This window comes from Sus scrofa, chromosome 4, assembly GCF_000003025.6.
Source record: "Sus scrofa isolate TJ Tabasco breed Duroc chromosome 4, Sscrofa11.1, whole genome shotgun sequence".
In the NCBI taxonomy this organism is placed as follows: Eukaryota; Metazoa; Chordata; class Mammalia; order Artiodactyla; family Suidae; genus Sus; species Sus scrofa.
This window is the reverse complement of record NC_010446.5, coordinates 21,791,114-21,810,375: the sequence shown is the minus strand read 5'-3', so window position 1 is coordinate 21,810,375 and position 19,262 is coordinate 21,791,114. Positions and strand designations below refer to the sequence as shown.

The 19,262-nt window shown below is 36.7% G+C and overlaps 1 protein-coding gene across 1 annotated transcript in view; it reads right to left on the bottom strand.

Annotated features, from left to right (window-relative positions):
* The window catches only part of RAD21 (RAD21 cohesin complex component), a 29,633-nt gene continuing 18,293 nt past the window's right edge, over window positions 7,923-19,262 (bottom strand). Inside the window, exons 9-14 of the mRNA XM_005662889.3 lie at window positions 18,409-18,632; window positions 17,418-17,577; window positions 16,851-16,999; window positions 12,296-12,445; window positions 10,511-10,594; window positions 7,923-9,622 (exon numbers count right to left, since the gene is read on the bottom strand). Of these exons, the coding sequence (XP_005662946.1) occupies window positions 9,431-9,622; window positions 10,511-10,594; window positions 12,296-12,445; window positions 16,851-16,999; window positions 17,418-17,577; window positions 18,409-18,632 (959 nt within the window). The 3' untranslated portion in view covers window positions 7,923-9,430. The remainder of the gene's footprint in view (window positions 9,623-10,510; window positions 10,595-12,295; window positions 12,446-16,850; window positions 17,000-17,417; window positions 17,578-18,408; window positions 18,633-19,262) is intronic.

Genomic DNA, 19,262 nt, shown 5'->3' with positions numbered 1-19,262 from the left:
AACATGAAGTGAGTCTCCTGTAGGCAGCATTAGGTTGGGCTTGATTTTAATCCAGCTATTCTGTGTCTGGTTTTTTGTTTTTTGTCTTTTTAGGGCCATACCTACAGCATATGGAAGTTCCTAGGCTAATTGGAGCTGCAGCTGCTGATCTACACCACAGCAGCAGCAGTGCAGTATCTGAGCCACATCAATGACCTATACCACAGCTCATAGCAACACCGTATCCTTAACCCACTGAGCGGGGTGAGGGACTGAACCCATGTCCTCATCCAAACTACTTGGGTTCATTACCACTGATCCACAATGGGAACTCCCATTCTGTGTCTTTTTATTGGTGAATTCAACCCATACATAGTTATTATTGATATGTAAGGAATTAATTAATGCAATCTTAATAATTTTCTGTTTTATAATTCATTGTATATTTTTACTCTCTTTCTGGCTACTTCCGTAAATTAGTGATTTTCTGTAGTAGCATTTTCTGTTTCCCCTTTATCTTTTGTGCTTTTAATCTAGGTTTTTGCCTTGTGGTTACCATGATGCTTATATAAGACATCAATAGATAAAGTAATTTATTTTGAGCTGATAGCAACTTAACTCCAATTGGCTGCTAGAGCTTTACCCTTTTACTTTCCCCCCTTTTAAAATTTTTGATGGCATTTTAAACCTCTTTTTATATTATGTATTAACAAATTATAGTAGCTAAAATTACTTTTAATGTTCTTTTCTTTTGACATTTATAACATGGTTAACTAGTTCACACACCATCCTATTACAGAATTAGTTTTCTAAGTTTGGCTGAATATTTACTTTTGCCCATATGCTGTATATTTTGTATGTTTTTTATGTTACTGATTAGCATTTATTTCATTTCAGCTTGAAGAACTCCTTTTAGCATTTCTTGTAAAGCTGGTCTAGTGGTGATGACCTCCCTCAGCACTTTTTTTTTTTTTTTCTGGGAAAATCTTTATCTCTCCTTTGTATAGGAAGAGTAACTTTGCTGGATGGAATATTTGGGGCTGGCAACTTTTTTCTTTCAACACTTTGAATGTATCATTGCATTTCTCCTGACCTAGAGTTTCAACTGAGTAATCTACTGGTAGGCTAATAGGGATTCCTTTGTAGGTTACCATCTCTTTTTTCTTGGCTACTTTTAGGATTATCTCTTCATTTTTGATTTTTGATAGGTCCATTATTATGAAGTGTCTTGGATGAAGTTTTATTTGTACTGGGATAACAGAGTTATATTAGTTTGTCATCTTGCATATATACTTCTCTCTCCAGGTTTGGGAAGTTCTCAGCTGTTATTTCTTTGTTTTACATTGAAGTATAATTGACATATATCATTATGTTAGTTGCAGGGGTACAACATAATATTTGTATATATTGCAAAATGATCACCACAATAAATCTAGTCAGTATCCTTCACCATATGTAATTATAATTTTTTCTTATCATGAAAACTTTTAAGATATACTCTTAGCAACTTTCAACTATGCAATAGAGTCTTATTAACTATAGTCTCATGCTGTATATTACATGCCTATGACATTTTATAACTGGAATTTTGTAGATTTTGACCTCCTTCACCCATTTCACCAACCCCCACCTCTGGCAGCCACTAATCAGTTCCCTGTATCTGTGAATTTGGGAGTTTTTGTTGTTCAGATTCCACATATAAATGAGATCACTTGCTATTTGATTTTCTCTGATGTATTTCATTTAGCATATCAAGTTCCATTCATATTTTTGCAAATGGTAAGATTTCATGTCATTTCTTTTTTAAAGGCTGATTTATATCCCTGTGTGTGTGTATAAAATATACATAAACACACCACATTTTCTTTATCCATTCATCCATCAATAGACACAGGTTGTTTCTATATGCTGGCTCTTGTAAATAATACTGCAATAAATTTGGGGGGGTGTGTCTCTTCTTGAGTTAGTGTTTTTGATTTCTTCATATAAATACCCAGAAGCAGATTTTGGGGATCATATGGAAATTCAATTTTTAATTTTCTAAGGCACCTCCATCCTGTTTCCATGGTGGATACATGAATTGACATTCTCACTAACAGTGTACAAAGTATTTCTTTTTCTCCACATCTTTTCCATCCTTGTTATTTCTTGTCTTTTTGATAACAGCCATTCTGACAGGTATGAGGTCATTTCTCTCATTGTGGGTTTGATTTGCATTTCCCTTATTATCAGTGATGATGAGCATCTTTTCATGTATCTATTGGCCATCTGTATGTATTTCTCTTTTGGAAAAGTGTCTATTCAGACCCTCTGTCCATTTTTAAATTAGATTTTTGGTTTTGCTATTGAGTTGTATGAGTTCTTCATATACTTTCTAGATATTATCAGATATATGATTTGCAAATATATTTTTTACCATTCTTTGTGTTTTCATTTTGTTGATGGTTTCATTTGCTGTGCAGAAGCTTTTTAGTTTGATGTAGTTTTGCTTGTTAGTATTGCTTGTTGCTTTTGCATTTAAAGTCAGATCCAATAAATCATTGCCAAGACTGATGTCAAGGAGCTTATCACCTATGTTTTCTTCTTGGAGTTTTATGTTTTCAGGTCTTGCATTCAAGTCTTTAATCCATTTTGAATTAATTTTTGGGTATAGTGTATGATCACATTCCAGCTTCATTCTTTTCTATGTGGCTGCCTAGTTTTCCCAATGCCATTTTTGAAGATACTACCTCTTCCGAATTGTATATTCTTGGCTCCTTTGTCATAAGTTAATTGGCCATATATACATGGGTTTATCTGGGGACTCTGTCTTGTTCCATTGATTTAAGTATCTGTTTTTATGACGATACCATACTGCTTTACTATAGCTTTATAACATAGTTTGAAATCACAGAGTGTGATGCCTCCAGCTTTATTATTATTATTTTTTAATCAAGATTGTTTTGGCTATTAGGAGTTTTTGTACTTGCATGAAAAGTTTAGAATGGTTTGCTCTATGTTAAAAAATGGAGTTTTGATAGGAATTGCACTGAATCTGGGGATTGCTTTGGGTAGTATAGACTTTTAACAGTATTTCTTGCAATCCATGAGCATGAAATATTTTTCCACTTAGGTATGCAAGTAAGGTATTAAGGTTCCCTTTGCTGTTTATTTCTCCTCCTGTCTGTTAACACTTGCCTTATATGTTTAGGTACTCCTGTCTTGGGTACATATTTACAAATGTTTTGTCATCTTGTTGGATTGAGCTCTATCGTATGTAATGTCCTTCTTTGTCTCTTAATGCTTCAGTTTTCTTTTAGGTTCCATTTGCATAGAATATCTTTTTCCATTCTTTCCTTTTTAGTCTGTGGGTGTCCTTATATCTGAAATGAGTCACACGTAGTATAGGGATAGATTTTTTTCTTTTTCCACTAAGGCACTCTTCTTACTAGATAATTTAGTCCACTTGTATTTAAAGAAATTATTGATTTGTATGTATTGCCATTTGTTAATGTTTTCTAGTTTATAGTTTTTCTGTTCCTTTCTTCTTGCTCATTTCCTTTGTGGTTTGATGACTTTATTCTTTAGTAGTATGCTTCAATTTCTTTATCGTTTGTGTATGTATCATAGATTTTTGCTCTGTGGTTATCATGATCCTTACATATAACAACTTACATCTCCAACAGTCTAATTTGCTAACAACCTAATTTTGCATGCATTCTAAAGCTCTGCATTTTTATTCTCTGCTCCACCTCCACTTTTTGTATTTTTGATGTGACATTTTAAATATTTTGTGTCCCTTAACTGATTATTGTATTTATAGTTGTTTTTATTACTTTTGTCTTTTAAACTTGATTACTAGGTTTGGAAAGTTTTCAGCCATTATTTCTTCAAATACATTTTCTGGCACTTTTTCTTTCTCTTCTCCTTCTAAGACCACTATAATACAAGTATATATTGGTCTGCTTGATTTGTCCCATCAGTCCCTTAAGCTATCTTCATTTTTTTTTTTCCTGCTGCTCTGATTGACTGAATTCTTCTGCTCTTGAACCCCTTTAGTGCATTTTTTCCCAGTTCAGTTATTGAATTCTTCAGCCACATGACTCTGTCTGGTACTTCCTTATATTTTCTTTTTGTTGAAGTTTTCACTGTTCATCCATTCTTCTCAAGAGGTCAATGAGCACCTTTATGACTATTACTTTAAACTCTTAATCAGGTTAAATAACTTATTTTCATTTAGTTAAGAATATTTTTATGAGATTTTATCTCGTCCTTTTACTTGGAACAGTCTTCTTTTTCTTCATTTTTTCCTTGACTTTGTGTTATCTTCTACGCATTAGGTAAAAGTGCCACCTCTCTTGGTCTTAAAGGTGTAGGATATGAACGTTATCATTAAACTCTGTCTAGTTCTTGGTTATTTTTCAAATTTTTGTGATTATCTAAGAGAAATATTTTCTAGAGCCTCCTAGTAGTAAAGAGTGTGCCAAGATCTGTAAGTGTCCCAATGGGGAGAATCTCTGTGAATATCTCAATTTAGGCTGACTGGAAGCCAGAATCTCAGGCAGCAACTTTTAAAGTATTCAAATATATACAGTCATGTGGGATCAGATTAGGAAAGTTTTCAGCTTTTTTTTTTTTTTTGGATAATCTTTCTTCCTCTTATCTCAAGTTTCTTTCTGGGGGAGAATCCCTATAATATGTATATCGGTCATTTTAATAATATCCCATAAACCACACTATCTTTACACTTTATTTTTTTCCCTCTTTGGTTGGATGAATTCCATCCACTGCCCTGGCTTTAAGTTTTCTGATCCTTTCTTCTGTTTGACCTAGCCTGCTGTTGAACCCCTCTACTGAATTTTTCAGTAGTTACTGTATTCTTTTATTCTGAAACTTGTATCTGGCACTTCACTTTTTTCATGCATTGCTTTCCCTGACCTTGATGAATATATATATATATTATTTTGAATAGCTATTGGTTAGTCACTTATATCTGTTTCATTAAAATGTTTATTTTTCTTGTTCTTTTGTAACATATTTCTCTGTTTCTTCACTTTGATTCTCTGTATTGGTTTCGATGCATTAGCTATGAACATCATCAATGAGCCTGGCTCATGCTCTCTCAAGCCTTTGTGATTTTCCAGATTGCTTTCTTTTTTCTTATTGGCTGTCAGTAGTTGAGGGTGTGGCCAGATCTGTCAGTGTCCCAAAGGGTAGGACTGCAGTCAGCACATAGAAATAGATACATCCTGGTTGGAAGCTGGAACTTGGGGCAGCAGCTGGTAAAGTTTGTATTTAGGCTCCTTCTAGGTGGGCATTTTGCCTACTCCCTCTGATTTGGGCCTAAATCTCTTGTAGGGTGGGGCAGGGAGTGTGGATGTGCACACACACCTGAGCTTGTTAAGAACTCCTTTGTTGTTTGCTGCAGTCCTGTGGGACTTGTGAATGCAAACTCTGTTGGCTGTCAGTCAGGTGAGCCAGGGGTGGGTGGTGATGGTGGTGGTCTTTCTCTCAGGCAGCAGCCATACAAGCCAGGGTGCCTACATAGCTTAAAGTTCCTTTCAGGTGTATATTATTAACTTGAAGTAAGGTAGGAGAGAGCAGAGGAGGTGTCTATTGTTTTCCCTTGTTTCTGAGGCTTGCAATCTATACCCTATAGGTGTGCTATATTAGAAGCCTGATCCTTAGGCATCAGCTTTCAAAGTAGGCAAACAGAACCCTTTTGGGGAAAGACTGGGAGATGGATGATGTTGTCTGCTCCCTTTGCACTGAACCTTGGGAGGAGAACTGTGGTGAGTGCTCACACTCATTAAGAATTCTTTTTTGCTCTAGTCTTGTGGGGCTCCTGGATGCAAGCCTCACAGGCTTTTAAAATTAGTCTTTGAAGACTCAGATGGTGTTGTAGTTGGTGGGTGTAGGGTGCAAGCCCTGAACTTCAGGGAGAAGGAGGAGTTGCCTCTGGATTATATATTATTGTGCTGGGTGAGGTCTATGGGAAGTGTGTTTCAGCCTTTCTACCCATTTTGAGGTGGGTATTTTGTTTTGCCTGATGTGTGGGAGTCAATTTCTTCCAAAGGAAATTGTTCCATGTGTTTGTAGCTGTGTATTTGGTATGTCCGTGGGAGGAGAGGAGTTAAAAGAGTTTCATGTCAACAATTTTGCAGCAAAGATTGCTCACCTCCTAGGGCACTAAAGGCAGAAGGAAGGTAACATGCTGAAAGATAGGGAATATTCAGAAGGAGACCATCTTCTAGGTTCCTTCTGGCCTACTCAGATTCCCTAGTGTTTACAAAGACTTTTAGTATCTTCATACTCTTACTCTGCATCCCACTTTGTCAAATTCATATCCTGAAAACCCCATTTTTAAATATAAATAAATACCTCAGGTAGTTTTACAGTAGCTACCACCTACTGAGTGCCCAGTTGTAGGTACTCTTTTAACTCTACGTAATTTTCTCAAGACCAATCACCCATATTTAGAGTTGAGTCAGTGGGGTCTCGAGGCAACCCTGGTCTGTTTAACTGTAAATACCAGTTTACTTTTCACTTGACCTTTTTCTCAGACTCGGGCTGGTGGTGGCAGCACGTCAGGTATTGCTCCAAACCAGATAGGCCTTCCAGGAGCACTGTTACTCAGATTGTTGTGGGAGGTTCATTACTTTATAAATTCCTTCCATCCATGCATCAGACAATATTTTGTATTCAGTGGGCAATAAGAATCCAGAGGAACATTCTGCACGAAGTGATCTAAACAGCCAATATTTTTTAAAAGTTCCCTGGGTGACTGCAAAGGGCAGCAAAATTGAGACCTCTGCTGTACATGACCTGGCCCAGATAGAGAATAAAGCTTCTGAACTTTAGGCTCCACAATCAAATTAATATTAAAAGCTAAGTTCCTACACACCCAGCCTATTGCTTTAATGCACCCTTTTGTTAGCTCTACGATTTTTTTTGCTTTTCGGGTTTTTTTTTTTTTTTTGGTGGGGGGGAAGGGCATGCCCCACAGCATGCATAAGTTCTGAGGTCAGGGATTGATTGAACCTGCATCACACCAGTGACAAATTCAGATCTTTAACCCATTAAGCCCCCAGGAAACTCCTGTTAGCTCTATGTCTGAGGAAGATAATCAGGGAACAGGATTCTTTTCTCACATTTCCACCTAGGCTTTTAAGTATCAAGTGGAATACTCAGGGTTCTGCTATACCTAAAACAAAACCATTTCACTTTAGTTCACCCTGCTGACTTATCTTCCAATCCTAGCAAAAACATTTGTTGGATAATCATTTGTGGATTAACCCCAGGTTCTCTGGCATGTTGATTCTAGGCTCCTGTTACTTTTACATTAGATTGTAATTCTTTACTCGTCTGTTTTTACTATAGGTGGAGAGCCCCAAATAAAAGCATCTTTGGGTTTGAGGACTGGTGGCACTAAGTAAACACTGTTTTTCCTATTACAAACAGCATTATATTTACACTTAAGATACAGCAGGACAACATAAAGTCTTAAAGCTCTCAACTGGCAGCAGGGCAAGTCATACTTAAATGCAAAAGTGGGTACATTCTAAGTTACAGAATGCCCTGGCTAAATTAGGCTTCTCAGATGGGTGTAGTTAAGTCTCCAGGACATTGCTCATTGGCTGAGTTTGTCAGGGGCCCTAAGGACACACATCCACAGGCATGTCATAATTTATATATACTCAGCAGTTACAGGGCATTATCTTTGCCCAAAGATTCCTCAGCACCAGCCACTTATTGGTTTCATTTTAAAGTTTCAGATCACATGGCTCTTTTCGTTAATCAAGACAAACTTCTGGTCTTTTATTTTTTACTGTAAGACCTTTTGAAAATTTCCCTTCTATTTGTATGGACAATTATTCTAGATAAGGCAAACAAAAGATGAAGCATAATTAACTTCTTCCGTCATTGTTTTCCTGGGCAAATTGACTTACCAGTACTCCAAAGTGTATAGCTTATAACACAACTTTTATTAGAAAAGTTATACATAACATAGCATCAACTATTTTCAAGAACAATATTAAACCCGATAAGCAACAAAAACCAGACTAACAAAATGTGTAACAAGTAACTAATGACCTTTCTATAATCAAACATTCAATTATCTACAATGTCTTTTTACAAAGGGAGAAAAATCCATGGTTTACAGGCACATCATATTGAAAATAAAGCGGCAATAGCAATTTTATACAATTACCATTCTCAAGAAACTGAATCATCAAAACAGTAATTACGACTTCACAAATTTAAAACATCTCACATAATTTTAAATTACTGGGTATACACTGAAGTCTGAGTGATTTTTTTTTTTCCCCACAAAAGTGCCAACACTTAAGCTAGAACTTTCAGTGTGTAATTTTGCCCTAAAAAGTTAAGACATGTTTTGATAATCATAACAGTCACATAATTTCTGGTGCTATCTGGTCTGTTAATAATAAAGCCTTTATTTGGATATGTTTTTTACTTAAATTATAGGAAACCGGATACTGGATTTCTGTTGCAAAGCTATTAAAGTTCCAAACACAGGAGTGTGCAAGCATTGGAAAAAATATCAGTACTTAAAATTTATAATAAATATCAGAGAAGCCATTAGTTTTTACAGCACTGTCTGCTTAAAGGTTAAGTCAACCAGTTGTACGATTTCCCATCAGCCTGTCCTTTCAGCTGGCATAGCAATTTCTGTTTTCATGATCTTGAATATTCAAATATAGCCAAACATCTTTTTAAAACTTTGATTTATAGCTCCTGGAAAGTTATAAATGCCTCTTATATCCATTCTAATCTAAAAAGTCTATTTTTGCTCATTTTAGAGCCTCACTAAAAACAACAGATTTCAGGATAATAAGGTTCATTAAAAAGTTTCAAATGGAATGATTTATAAAAGAGGGCACTTTAAACCAAGTCCTATCTTGTTTGTAGTTGAAGGGGATTAGTTACTGTACAATTTCACACACCCCCTTGGTCACTGTGGAATTACACTTTTAAAACATATTTCAAGAAGACAATGTCTATCTTGGGCACCACCCCTAAAGCACAATGGTACTAATGCTAGGTGTTACTGATGGGAAAAGACAATTTCAAAGATTCATACCATAGTTCTTAACTGTCAGGCATTTTTCCCCAAAAAGTTCCCCTTTCCAATGTAGAAACTGAGAACTAAGAATAATTACCCCTGACTTTCCACTGCTACTCAACATTATTACAAGTACACATCTGTTCTGGACTGTTGAAACAACCTTGGGGTCCTTGGGGGTGCTTGAACACAAACACCGTACACAGGCAGTTTCCCTTAAAGATGAAATTGATACATTTAAAATACTGGGGAAAAAAATGAAAAAGGCAGAGACTTTGTACAGACAAAAATCTAGATTTTCTTGAAGGGTTTTGTGTGCCCTACACATGGGGGCAATTTGTACACACTAGTGAAATGAACACTAGCTATAATGCTTCTAGCTGCTCAAATAATGTGGAACCTTGGTCCAGGTGTTGCAACGATGTCACTGTACGGTTCTTCCTGGGTCAGCTCAATTGCTTGCTGCTTCTTAAGAACCAAGAAGCTGTAGAACTTTGCTGCAGCTTGCTTTCTGTTCGTGTTTCGACACAACTCAAGCAAACTGATAGATTCAGCTCCAGTTTTAGCGAGAGCTCGCTGGAATAAAACAGAAAGGAAGAATTAAATGAATGTAATCTGTACAGTAAATGCAGTAGTAATTTTAAAAGGATACTAAATTCGGATACTGTATATTCTCTTGGGGACCAGAAGTAGATTTATTTCTCATATTTATCAAAAAGGCAGAGGGAGGAGTTCCTGTTGTGGCGCAGTGGAAACGAATCTGACTAGGAACCATGAGGTTTACAGGTTTGATCCTTGGCCTTGCTCAGTGGGTTAAGGATCTGGTGTTGCTGTGTCTGTGGTGTAGGCTGGCAGCTACTGCTCTGATTGGACCCCTAGCTTGGTCTCCATATGCTGTGAGAGTGGCCCTAAAAAGCGAGGAGGAGAAAAAAAAAAAAAAAAAAAAAAGCAAAAGGACAAAGTATATTAGGTCATTCTATCAAATGTTTACATGATTCATTTCTCTGGACATCTATTTGACAAAACAGTAAAATCTATCACTTAGAGTTCTGAAAATTCTTAACTACCCTTTGAATACAGTTTAGGAAACCTTAAGTACCTTGCCTGGTATTTTCATAGACACTCAAGGTATCTTCTCTGTATCTGGTACATTAAGGCCCAAGGATAAGTGACATCTGACAATGTACAATGATTTGACAAACTTTGATTCAACACATTAAATACGCTCAACCGAAACTAAGAAAATATAGACACACAAAGGAGTTCTGCTTTGCAGGGCAACCATAATCAAGTGTTCACCTGGATGCTTTCTATGCTTATTCTTGGCCTAGTATCTTTTTAAAATAGTATAAGATGCAGTTTTGGAAAAGGTTTCACACAAGGTAGTAGCATGTAACTTTTTTTGAGGGAACAATGCCAGAAGCCTTTGATAACATCTTTTTCTCAAAGATTTCACTGGCATACCTGAAGACCATGAAGCATCTGCTGAGTCCTTTTGTTCCACCTTCTTTCTTCTTGATCCTGATCACCCCCTGAAGCATCTTCATCCTAAATGAAAATAATGCCCAGACAAAAACAAAACAAACTGACAAAACAGCTATAAAATGAAGCATTTCTCTATCTCCTGAAAGCTCTAAATTGTGTATTTTGACTAATGCAAACATTTAGCTGAACATATAATTGTGTAATGGTCTATAAGGATGTGGTCTACACAGTATGGTCCATGGACTATTGATGGTTGGTGAGCTCTGGGTTACTGGCCTCTGCTAAGATAAGAAACTTAATTAGGGATGCAAACCAACCCTACACAATGTCACTAAGAACACTGTTTATTTCAACTGAATTTATATGTATGTATTTTTGGTACATGTTTTTCTAGATGATTTTATAGTCTGGCAAACTCCTAATCTCAGTGTGGACCAGTACCAAAGAACTTGCAGACTAGCAAAAATAAGTAATATGTTCTATAGGATTTTAAAAGAAATGGGCTATAATTTAAAAAATATGTATTTAACTGGAGTGGCCTAATTCCTACACCTGCCACCTACAAGACCATCTCAAGTTGGCATGTGGCAAGAGCTAAGGTGCAAAGGCTGGAGTTCCTGTCATGGCGCAGCGGAAACGAATCCGACTAGGAACCATGAGGTTGCAGGTTCAATCCATGGCCTCGCTCAGTGGGTTGAGGATTCGGCGTTGCCAGTGGGATGTGGTGTAGGTTGCAGATGCAGCTTGGATCTGGCATTGCTGTGGTCTGGCATAGGCTGGCAGCTACAGCTCCAATTGGACCCCTAGCCTGGAAACCTCCACATGACGCAGGTGCGGCCCTAAAAGGACCAAAAAAAAAAAAAAAAAAAAAAAAAAAAAAAAAAAAAAAAAAAGAAAGAACCAAAGGCTATGCTAGAAACATGCACCATATACCAAGAGCCAGGAGTTAATAGCTTGACCTATATAGTGTTCCACTAGTATTTAAAATTGTAACTTTCTCACTCTGAGATACTCTAGTACACAGGCTGGAAGAGCTCAGGGGCTAAATTCTGACTTTAAAACAGTATAGGGCTCATATTAAGCACTAAATAGTTAATCTATGCCAGCATAAATTACAAAAATACAAACAGATGGTAATGAAAATTAATCTTGGAAAAAAACCCTTTATTTAAATCTTTAAAGAATATATTCTAGGTCTTATACAACAACCTTAAAGATCCAGAGGGAGTAAAAAAGAGACCTTGAACAGCCAAAGCATACCTCAGGAAAAGGAAATCCATTCCTCTAAATATCCCTATTTTTTAAGAAATTAAAAAAATCACTCAATCTCTTTTAGCCAAGTCACATCCCACTCCAGTCTGATGAAAAAACAAAGCTCACACAAACAGGCCAGAGATAGAGAGGTTATACTAGAGGCAGATGCTAACAGCAAGAATAAACCACTGACCACAAGATAACAAAGCAGAATACAAACAATTTAAGCCAAGAAAATCAGTGAAAGGGCAGCCCTATGTCCTTCAAAAACCCAGAAGGGACCCAATGAGTTACCGCACAGCATAAAATTTCATGTTCTTAATAATGATCTAGATCATGAAAAATTTGGCTGTTTTGATTATGTTCAAACAATTTTCATCACCCTGATGCTCAACCACAATTAGCTCCAATACTAAAAGTAATAAAAGAGCTGGTTGAAGATTATCGATATATCTGGAACAAGAATTCATTCATCAGATTCATCAGATCTTTACTGCAATATTTCCTTACCTCCTCCTCTTCGTCGTCTTCTTTCTCCTTTTCTTTCTCTTTCTCCTTCTCTGGTAGGAGTTCTAACTCTGGGATTAACTGACAGATATTTGGTGGTTCTTCTGGGGGCAGCTCTACAGGAGGTATTTCCATATGCTCTACCTGCTGCGGCTTAAAGAAATAAAAATAAGGCAATTTAAGATGTATATTTTAAGGGTAGCTTCTTTTAAATATGCAAATATGTAGCTGCAGTTTTCAAAATGAAAAGAAACAATGGGGTCACACACTGTTGTAATAAAAAACTGACTACCATACATTTTACCATACATATCTTGCTGTTTTTCTTTTTTACTGTAAACTTATAAAACATTAACTTACAAAAGAAATTAATCCATTATCTTGATATTCTAGAACAAAAGTGTTTTGCTCTTATACTTCCAAATACTTAAAGTGTATATGAGGAATTTGCAAATAACAAGGAAAACTTTTAAGTAGAAAACAAAAGCGCCCCCAATACCCAGCACTTTAGGAATAAACAGAACCCACTGACTCTAGAACAATGCAAAATGACCCTACCATTAATTAGGTGGGTACTGTCAACTGTTAGGGCATACGACTGCCTTGAGGCTATTGCTACTCAGCTTGAACTCTAAGAGACAGCCTTAGTGCTCTTTGGCAGCAAGTAATAGGAATGAAGAGACTATTCTTCTGAGTTCATTTTCTTGAATTTCCTTCTTCTCTGGCTTAATACAAGAGATGAGAAAATTGAAAACTGACAAGGAAACAATCACCTGCAGAGCTGTGCTAGACAACCTGCCACCATTCCCAAGCTCACATTAAAAAATGCTTTTTGACAACTCCTTACCACCAGAGGGCACAGAGATTTTTTAAAACTGACAAGTATTCTTTTGCCAAGTCTTGATGGAGGCTGTACCAAGAGCCTAAAGTACCAAAAAGCCTCCCTTTGCCCAGCTTTTTCTATAGATTTAAGGTTGGGAAGTCTTAAATGAGACCATCTTACTTCTACCAGCAGTAGCAGCAAGATGTTGCTTTACTTTTATTCAGCAATTGGACAAATAAATATATTCTCCTGTTTTCAGATTCTTTCCCCATAGAGGCAATCACAAGTAGAGTTCCTTGTGTTATACAGTGGATCCTTATTGATTCTGTGCATACAGTACCATGTCTATGCCACTCCCAACCTCCCAATTTATCCCTTCCCCTAACGTCTCCCCTTTGGCAACCTTAAGTTTGATTTCGAAGTCTTTGAGTCTGTTTTGTAAAAAATTTTTTTGTATCATTCTTTATTAGATTCCACATGTTAGTGATCTCATATGATATTTGTCTTTCTCTAACTTCACTTAGTATGATAATTTCTAGGTCCATCCACATTGCTGCAAATGGCATGATTTTGTTCTTTTTTTATGGCCAAGTCATATTCCATCACACACACACACACACTCCCCACGTCTTTATCCTTTCCTTTGTCAATGGATATTTAGGTTGCTTCCATGTATTGGCTATTGTAAATAGTGCTGCAATGAACACTGGGGTGCATCTATTTTTTTGAATTATGGTATTCTCTGGATAGATGCCCAGAGTGGGACTGATGGGTCATATGGTAGTTCTCGTATTAGTTTTTTAAGGAGCCTCCATGCTGTTCTCCATAGTGGATGCACCAATTTATATTACCACCAACAGTGTAGGAGGGTTCTCTTTTCTCCACTCTCTCTAGCATTTATTGTTTGTAGACTTTTTAATGATGGGCATTTTGACTGATGTGAGGTAACACCTCACTGTAGCTCTGATATGCATTTCTTCAATGTGCCTCCTGGTCATCTGTCTTCTTTGGAGAACTGTCTATCTAGATCTTCTGATCATTTTTTAATTGCCTATTGGTTTTTTATATAAAACTGTATGAGATTTTTGTCTATTTTGGAGAGTAACCCCTTGTTGGTCTCTTTGCAAATCTCCCATTCTGTGGGTTGTCTTTTTTTTTCTTCTTCTTTTCAATGGTTTCCTTTGCTGTGCAAAAGCTTGTAAAGTGTAATTTGGTTGCATTTATTCCTTTTTGTTTTTATTCTTTCTCTAGCAGGTGGATCCAGAAAAAAGTGCTGTGATGTATGTGAGTATTCTGCCTATATTTTCCTCTAAGTTTTGTTTTTTTTAAAAAAATACTATCTGACCTCACATTTAGGTCTTTAATCCATTCTGAGTTCATTTTTTTCCATTCTGAGTTCATTTTTTTTGTGTATGGTGTTAGGTTCTAATGTCATTCTTTCACATGTAGCTGTCCAGTTTTCCCAGCACTATTTACTGAAGTCTTTTCTCCACTGTACATTCTTGCCTCCACTGTCACAGATTGACCATATGTGTGTGGGTTTATCTCTGAGCCTATCCTGTCCTATTCCACTGTTTTTGTGCCAGTACCACATTATTTTGATGACTGGCTTGCAATAAAGTCCGAATCTGGGGAGCCTGATAATGTAATAAGATAGCCTAAAACTTCCCAGTATTGGAGATACACAGGAAATGTTTGCTAAAGAATCAACCAGAACATGGGAGCCTAGGAATAAACCTACACATAAGTGATCAATTAATCTAGCATAAAGGAACCAAAAATATACAATGAAGGACAAGTGCTTCAATAAATGATGTTAGGAAAATTGGACAGCCACACACAAAAGAAGGAAAACAGATGAAAGAAGTTTCTCTCATGGCGCAGCAGAAACAAATCTGAATAGGAACCAGAAGGTTGCAGGTTGGGTCCCTGGCCTTGCTCAGTGGGTTAAGGATCCAGCGTTGCCGTGGCTGTGGTGCAGGCCAGCAGCTGATGCTCCGATTGGATCTCTAGCCTGGGAATCTCCATATGCCATGGGTGTGGCCCTAAGAGGCAAAAAATAATAATAAAACAGATTAAAGACTTGATTCAAGACCTGAAACCACAGAAATCTTAGAAGAAAACTTGGTGATGTACTCTTTGACATTGATCTTGATGATTTTTGGATCTGACAAAAGCAAAGACAATAAAAGCAAAATACAAGTGGGACTATATCAAACTAAAATATTCTACAAAGATACCATAAATGAAAAACTGGAGAAAGTACCTGCCAATCATCTGCTAAGTGTTAATATCCAAAATATATAAAGAACTGACCCAAGAGAACAAAACAAAACTAAAAATGGGCAGAGGATCTGAATAGACATTTTTCCAAAGAAAATATGGTCAACGAGTTCCTGAAAAGGTGGCTCAAACATCTCTAATTCGGGAAATGTAAATAAAGACAAGTGGTGGCAAGGATGAGGAAAGGGAACCCTCATGTGCTACTGGTGAGGCTGTAAACTGGTACAGCCACCTCAAAAAATTAAAACTTAAAACTATAACTACTGTATGATCCAGCAATTTCACTTCTGAATTATTTATCCAAAGGAAATAAAATCACTATCTGGAAAAGATGTCTGCACCTCCATGTTCACTGCAGCATTATTCACAATAGCTAAGCTGTGGAATAGCCTAAGTGTCCATAAATGGGTAAGTATGATATACACACACAATGACATATTATTTACCCTAAGAAAAGAAAGGAATTCTGCTCTGGATATTGACTAACTGCACTCAGATAATGCCCTCGGAGAAAAATGAACACTATATGGTAAACCTATAATTTATGTGCAGAATCTAAAAAAGCAGTCACTCATAGAAGCAGAGAGTAGAATGGTTACTAGAGGTGGGGCGAGGAGAAATGAGTAGATATTGGTTGGTCAAAGAGTATAAAACTCCCAGTTATAAGTTTTGGGGAAATAATACACAGTAATGATGATTACAATTAACAATAGTTGTCTGTCAAAAGGGGACTGCTTTCAGGATATCCTCTAAATAGCAAAATTTGTGGATGCTCAAATCCCTTAAACAAGACGATGTACTGCAGAGAGCCCTCAGTGCATCCATGGATAAGGAGGTTTAATTCTACTAGATTCCTGAAAGTTGCTAAGAGTAGGTCTCTATGTGAGGTGATGGACATTACCTAAACTTATGTGGTAATCATTTCATGATATATACATGAGTCAAACTGTCATACACCTAAAACTGGATGACAATTACCCAAGTGATAAATCTATGCCCACTTTTGTCTGGAATGTACTAGAATCCACTAGCTTCTTTTTAAGTACAAAAATTCTACTCAGCAGAAAGTTTCATTTTACTCAACATATTTTGGTAGTTTTAGAATTTAACTGTCAGATTCACCATGGGCTTATGTTTGAAAAATAAAACCAGAACCAAGTTCAGAGTCAAGGACTCCACATTAGCCAAGCATGCTCACTTTAGGCCACTCTGAAGCAAGACTCTATTCTATCCAAGAGTCAGAAAAATCAAAAACTCCTCAAAAGCACTTCCCACTTTGGGCACATGGTGTTTACATTCTTTCGGCTGCCATTCTTTCTCTTTGGATCCATTCCTGACTATTTTCTCTTAAAACCAAATACTCCAAGGTCTCCTCAAATAGACCTGCTACTACTAGGGATCTAAGATATTATCTGAAAACCCCAAAACATCTTGATGGAGAGATGTGCTTACAGGGATCACAGGCTCTGGATCAATTTGTCCTGCCTTCCGCTTAACTCCCTGAGGTGGTGGGGGGGGCATGGCTGACTCATCCAAGTTTGTTCTGCTGGCCTCCATCGCAGAGTCCTGGAGGCGGCTTGGCTCTTCCAAAATGGGCTCATCTGTAATTGGTCGTATGAAGAGGTCAGGTCATACAGTAACTCAACAATATTCTAGAACCACTTACTTTTAATACTAATACACTAAGACATAAGTACTTTCTCTAATGAAGACGACTGAATAAAAGTTTACTTCCACAAAGGTTACTCAATTTATAGCAGTACACTTAAAGGTGAGATGTGGCCCTAAAAAGACTAGTCCCACCTCCAGTGCAATGCAGGACAATCCTTTAGCAGAGATTATCATGCAGCCAGTCCTAAACCTTAAATCTTTCTGAAAACAGAAAACTTAACATCTAACAAAGCAATCAAATAAAAAGCTTTTACTTTCTGTACAAAAATTTGAATATCCTTTGTTTCTGAGTTCTTACTTTGGCATTATATAGGTAAATTTTATCAGGTAATGATGCACAGAACATACCGATAACATCACGCTGCTGATGCTGTTGCTGCTGGTCCTCTCTGGGAACCTCTGGATTTTCAAATTCTTTGAGGAATTCATCCAAATTATCAGCTTCTCCTCCTTTCCGCCTTTTTCTAAGATCTTCTGGTACTAGTGGTGTAAGACAGCGTGTAAAGAGCTATTAAAATAAGAAAATATCAATTATAAAACTGAAAACCTACCACTGACATTAAAACATATTTATGGAAAATAATCAGTGTATATAACTTTGCATAATTCATACTTACACATTTAATGCTGTATTTAAAAACTTTCACCACAGCACATTTAGAAAAGTTGAGAATGAAATTCTTTATCCATTGTCTCAAAATTTTAAATTTACCTGCAGTTTTCATATTCATATACTTAATGAGACCAGAGTTAAGAAAAATATAAGGATCTGTTTCCAATAAATGGCAGTTTCACGAAGGCCTTACTGCTTTTAAACACTAAGTTATAGGAAAATACATAGTAAAAGCAACTGGGTTTATGAATATTTCAACTAAGACCCTGACACCTTTCCTGACGCCTCAGATCCTTGTTTGGAATAGTCTGGAACCTAAAGCAAGCAGAAAAGGGCCTTAAGTGAAAGACAGTTCTCATAAAGCTTGAATTCTTATTGCCGGAAAAGTAAAACCACCCCACTTTTTAGCAAGAAAGTAACACCTAAAGATTGAAGATTTAAACCACAGTACACACTAAGGCAACAGAATTTTAAGGGGTTGAGAAAGTATTATTAAAAACATCAGTGGCTTCTTAGTATACTGAAAAATTCATTCTACATCTTTTAGATATTCAAGTATTACTTATTATCTTTCCAATCAGACTATATTCAGCATATACTGTGGGGTTTAAAGGAGAAAAAAAGATGACATATAGCTGAAAAATACCTGATCAAAAATGATTAAAAAATTTACTTTAAAAAATGGTTAACATCTATATGAAATTAAAAATCCTGAAACTACATTACCTTCAGTAGTCTGTTATTCCACAAAGGCTGAGCAGGCAAAGAGAAGAGTTTTTCCACTCCCCCCGTCTCTTTCCACATCATCAATTTCTTGGTGGGTGGTGCCAGATCCAAAGTAGTAACAATATCAGAGTAATCACTGAGTTGGGCTCTAATCGTCTTGCTATCCAACTCTTTGACACTGTCAACAATTAGCTTCCTCTTTCTCTTGGCTTTTGTTTCTTTAACTGGAATGAAAAAAGAAAATAATTTTTCTGAGAGGCCAGCATGAAACATACAACTACCAGATTTGGTCTCATTATATTCCTGCTTTTCTAAATGCCTAGAAGTAGCAGAAACTTTTAACTGGTGTTTCCCCAAGTAGCACACAGAGGCTGGCATACAAAAGGTATTCCATAAAACTGCTGAATGGAAGAAAAAATATACAGACTTTTAGAACAATATCAGGAGAAAAATGTCAAGAGCCAATACATTTTCACCCATGTAGCTTTATTTTATAAACATACCACACCTGCTTCTGAGCTGGGCTCAAGTCCTAGGTGAATAACCACTAAGAAAAGTTAACTTCATTTTGCTAACCTCTTCATTTTCTCACCTGAAACATGGTCAACCACTTACAGGGATTTATAAAATACTTAGTACAGTGTCTGGCATAGATTGAGGAGGACTCCATAAATAGTTGCAATTACTATGATGTTTATTGGAAAAATTCTAATTCATATACGCCAGTTGCACAAGCAGCACGAAGTGAAGCCCAAACCCTGGCAGATGAACCTGGAACTCCAGCCTAGAGACTTTTTGTATACTAACTTCTAATCTTTACTAAACTCTTCCAAGTAGGTAGCATTATTCTCAAT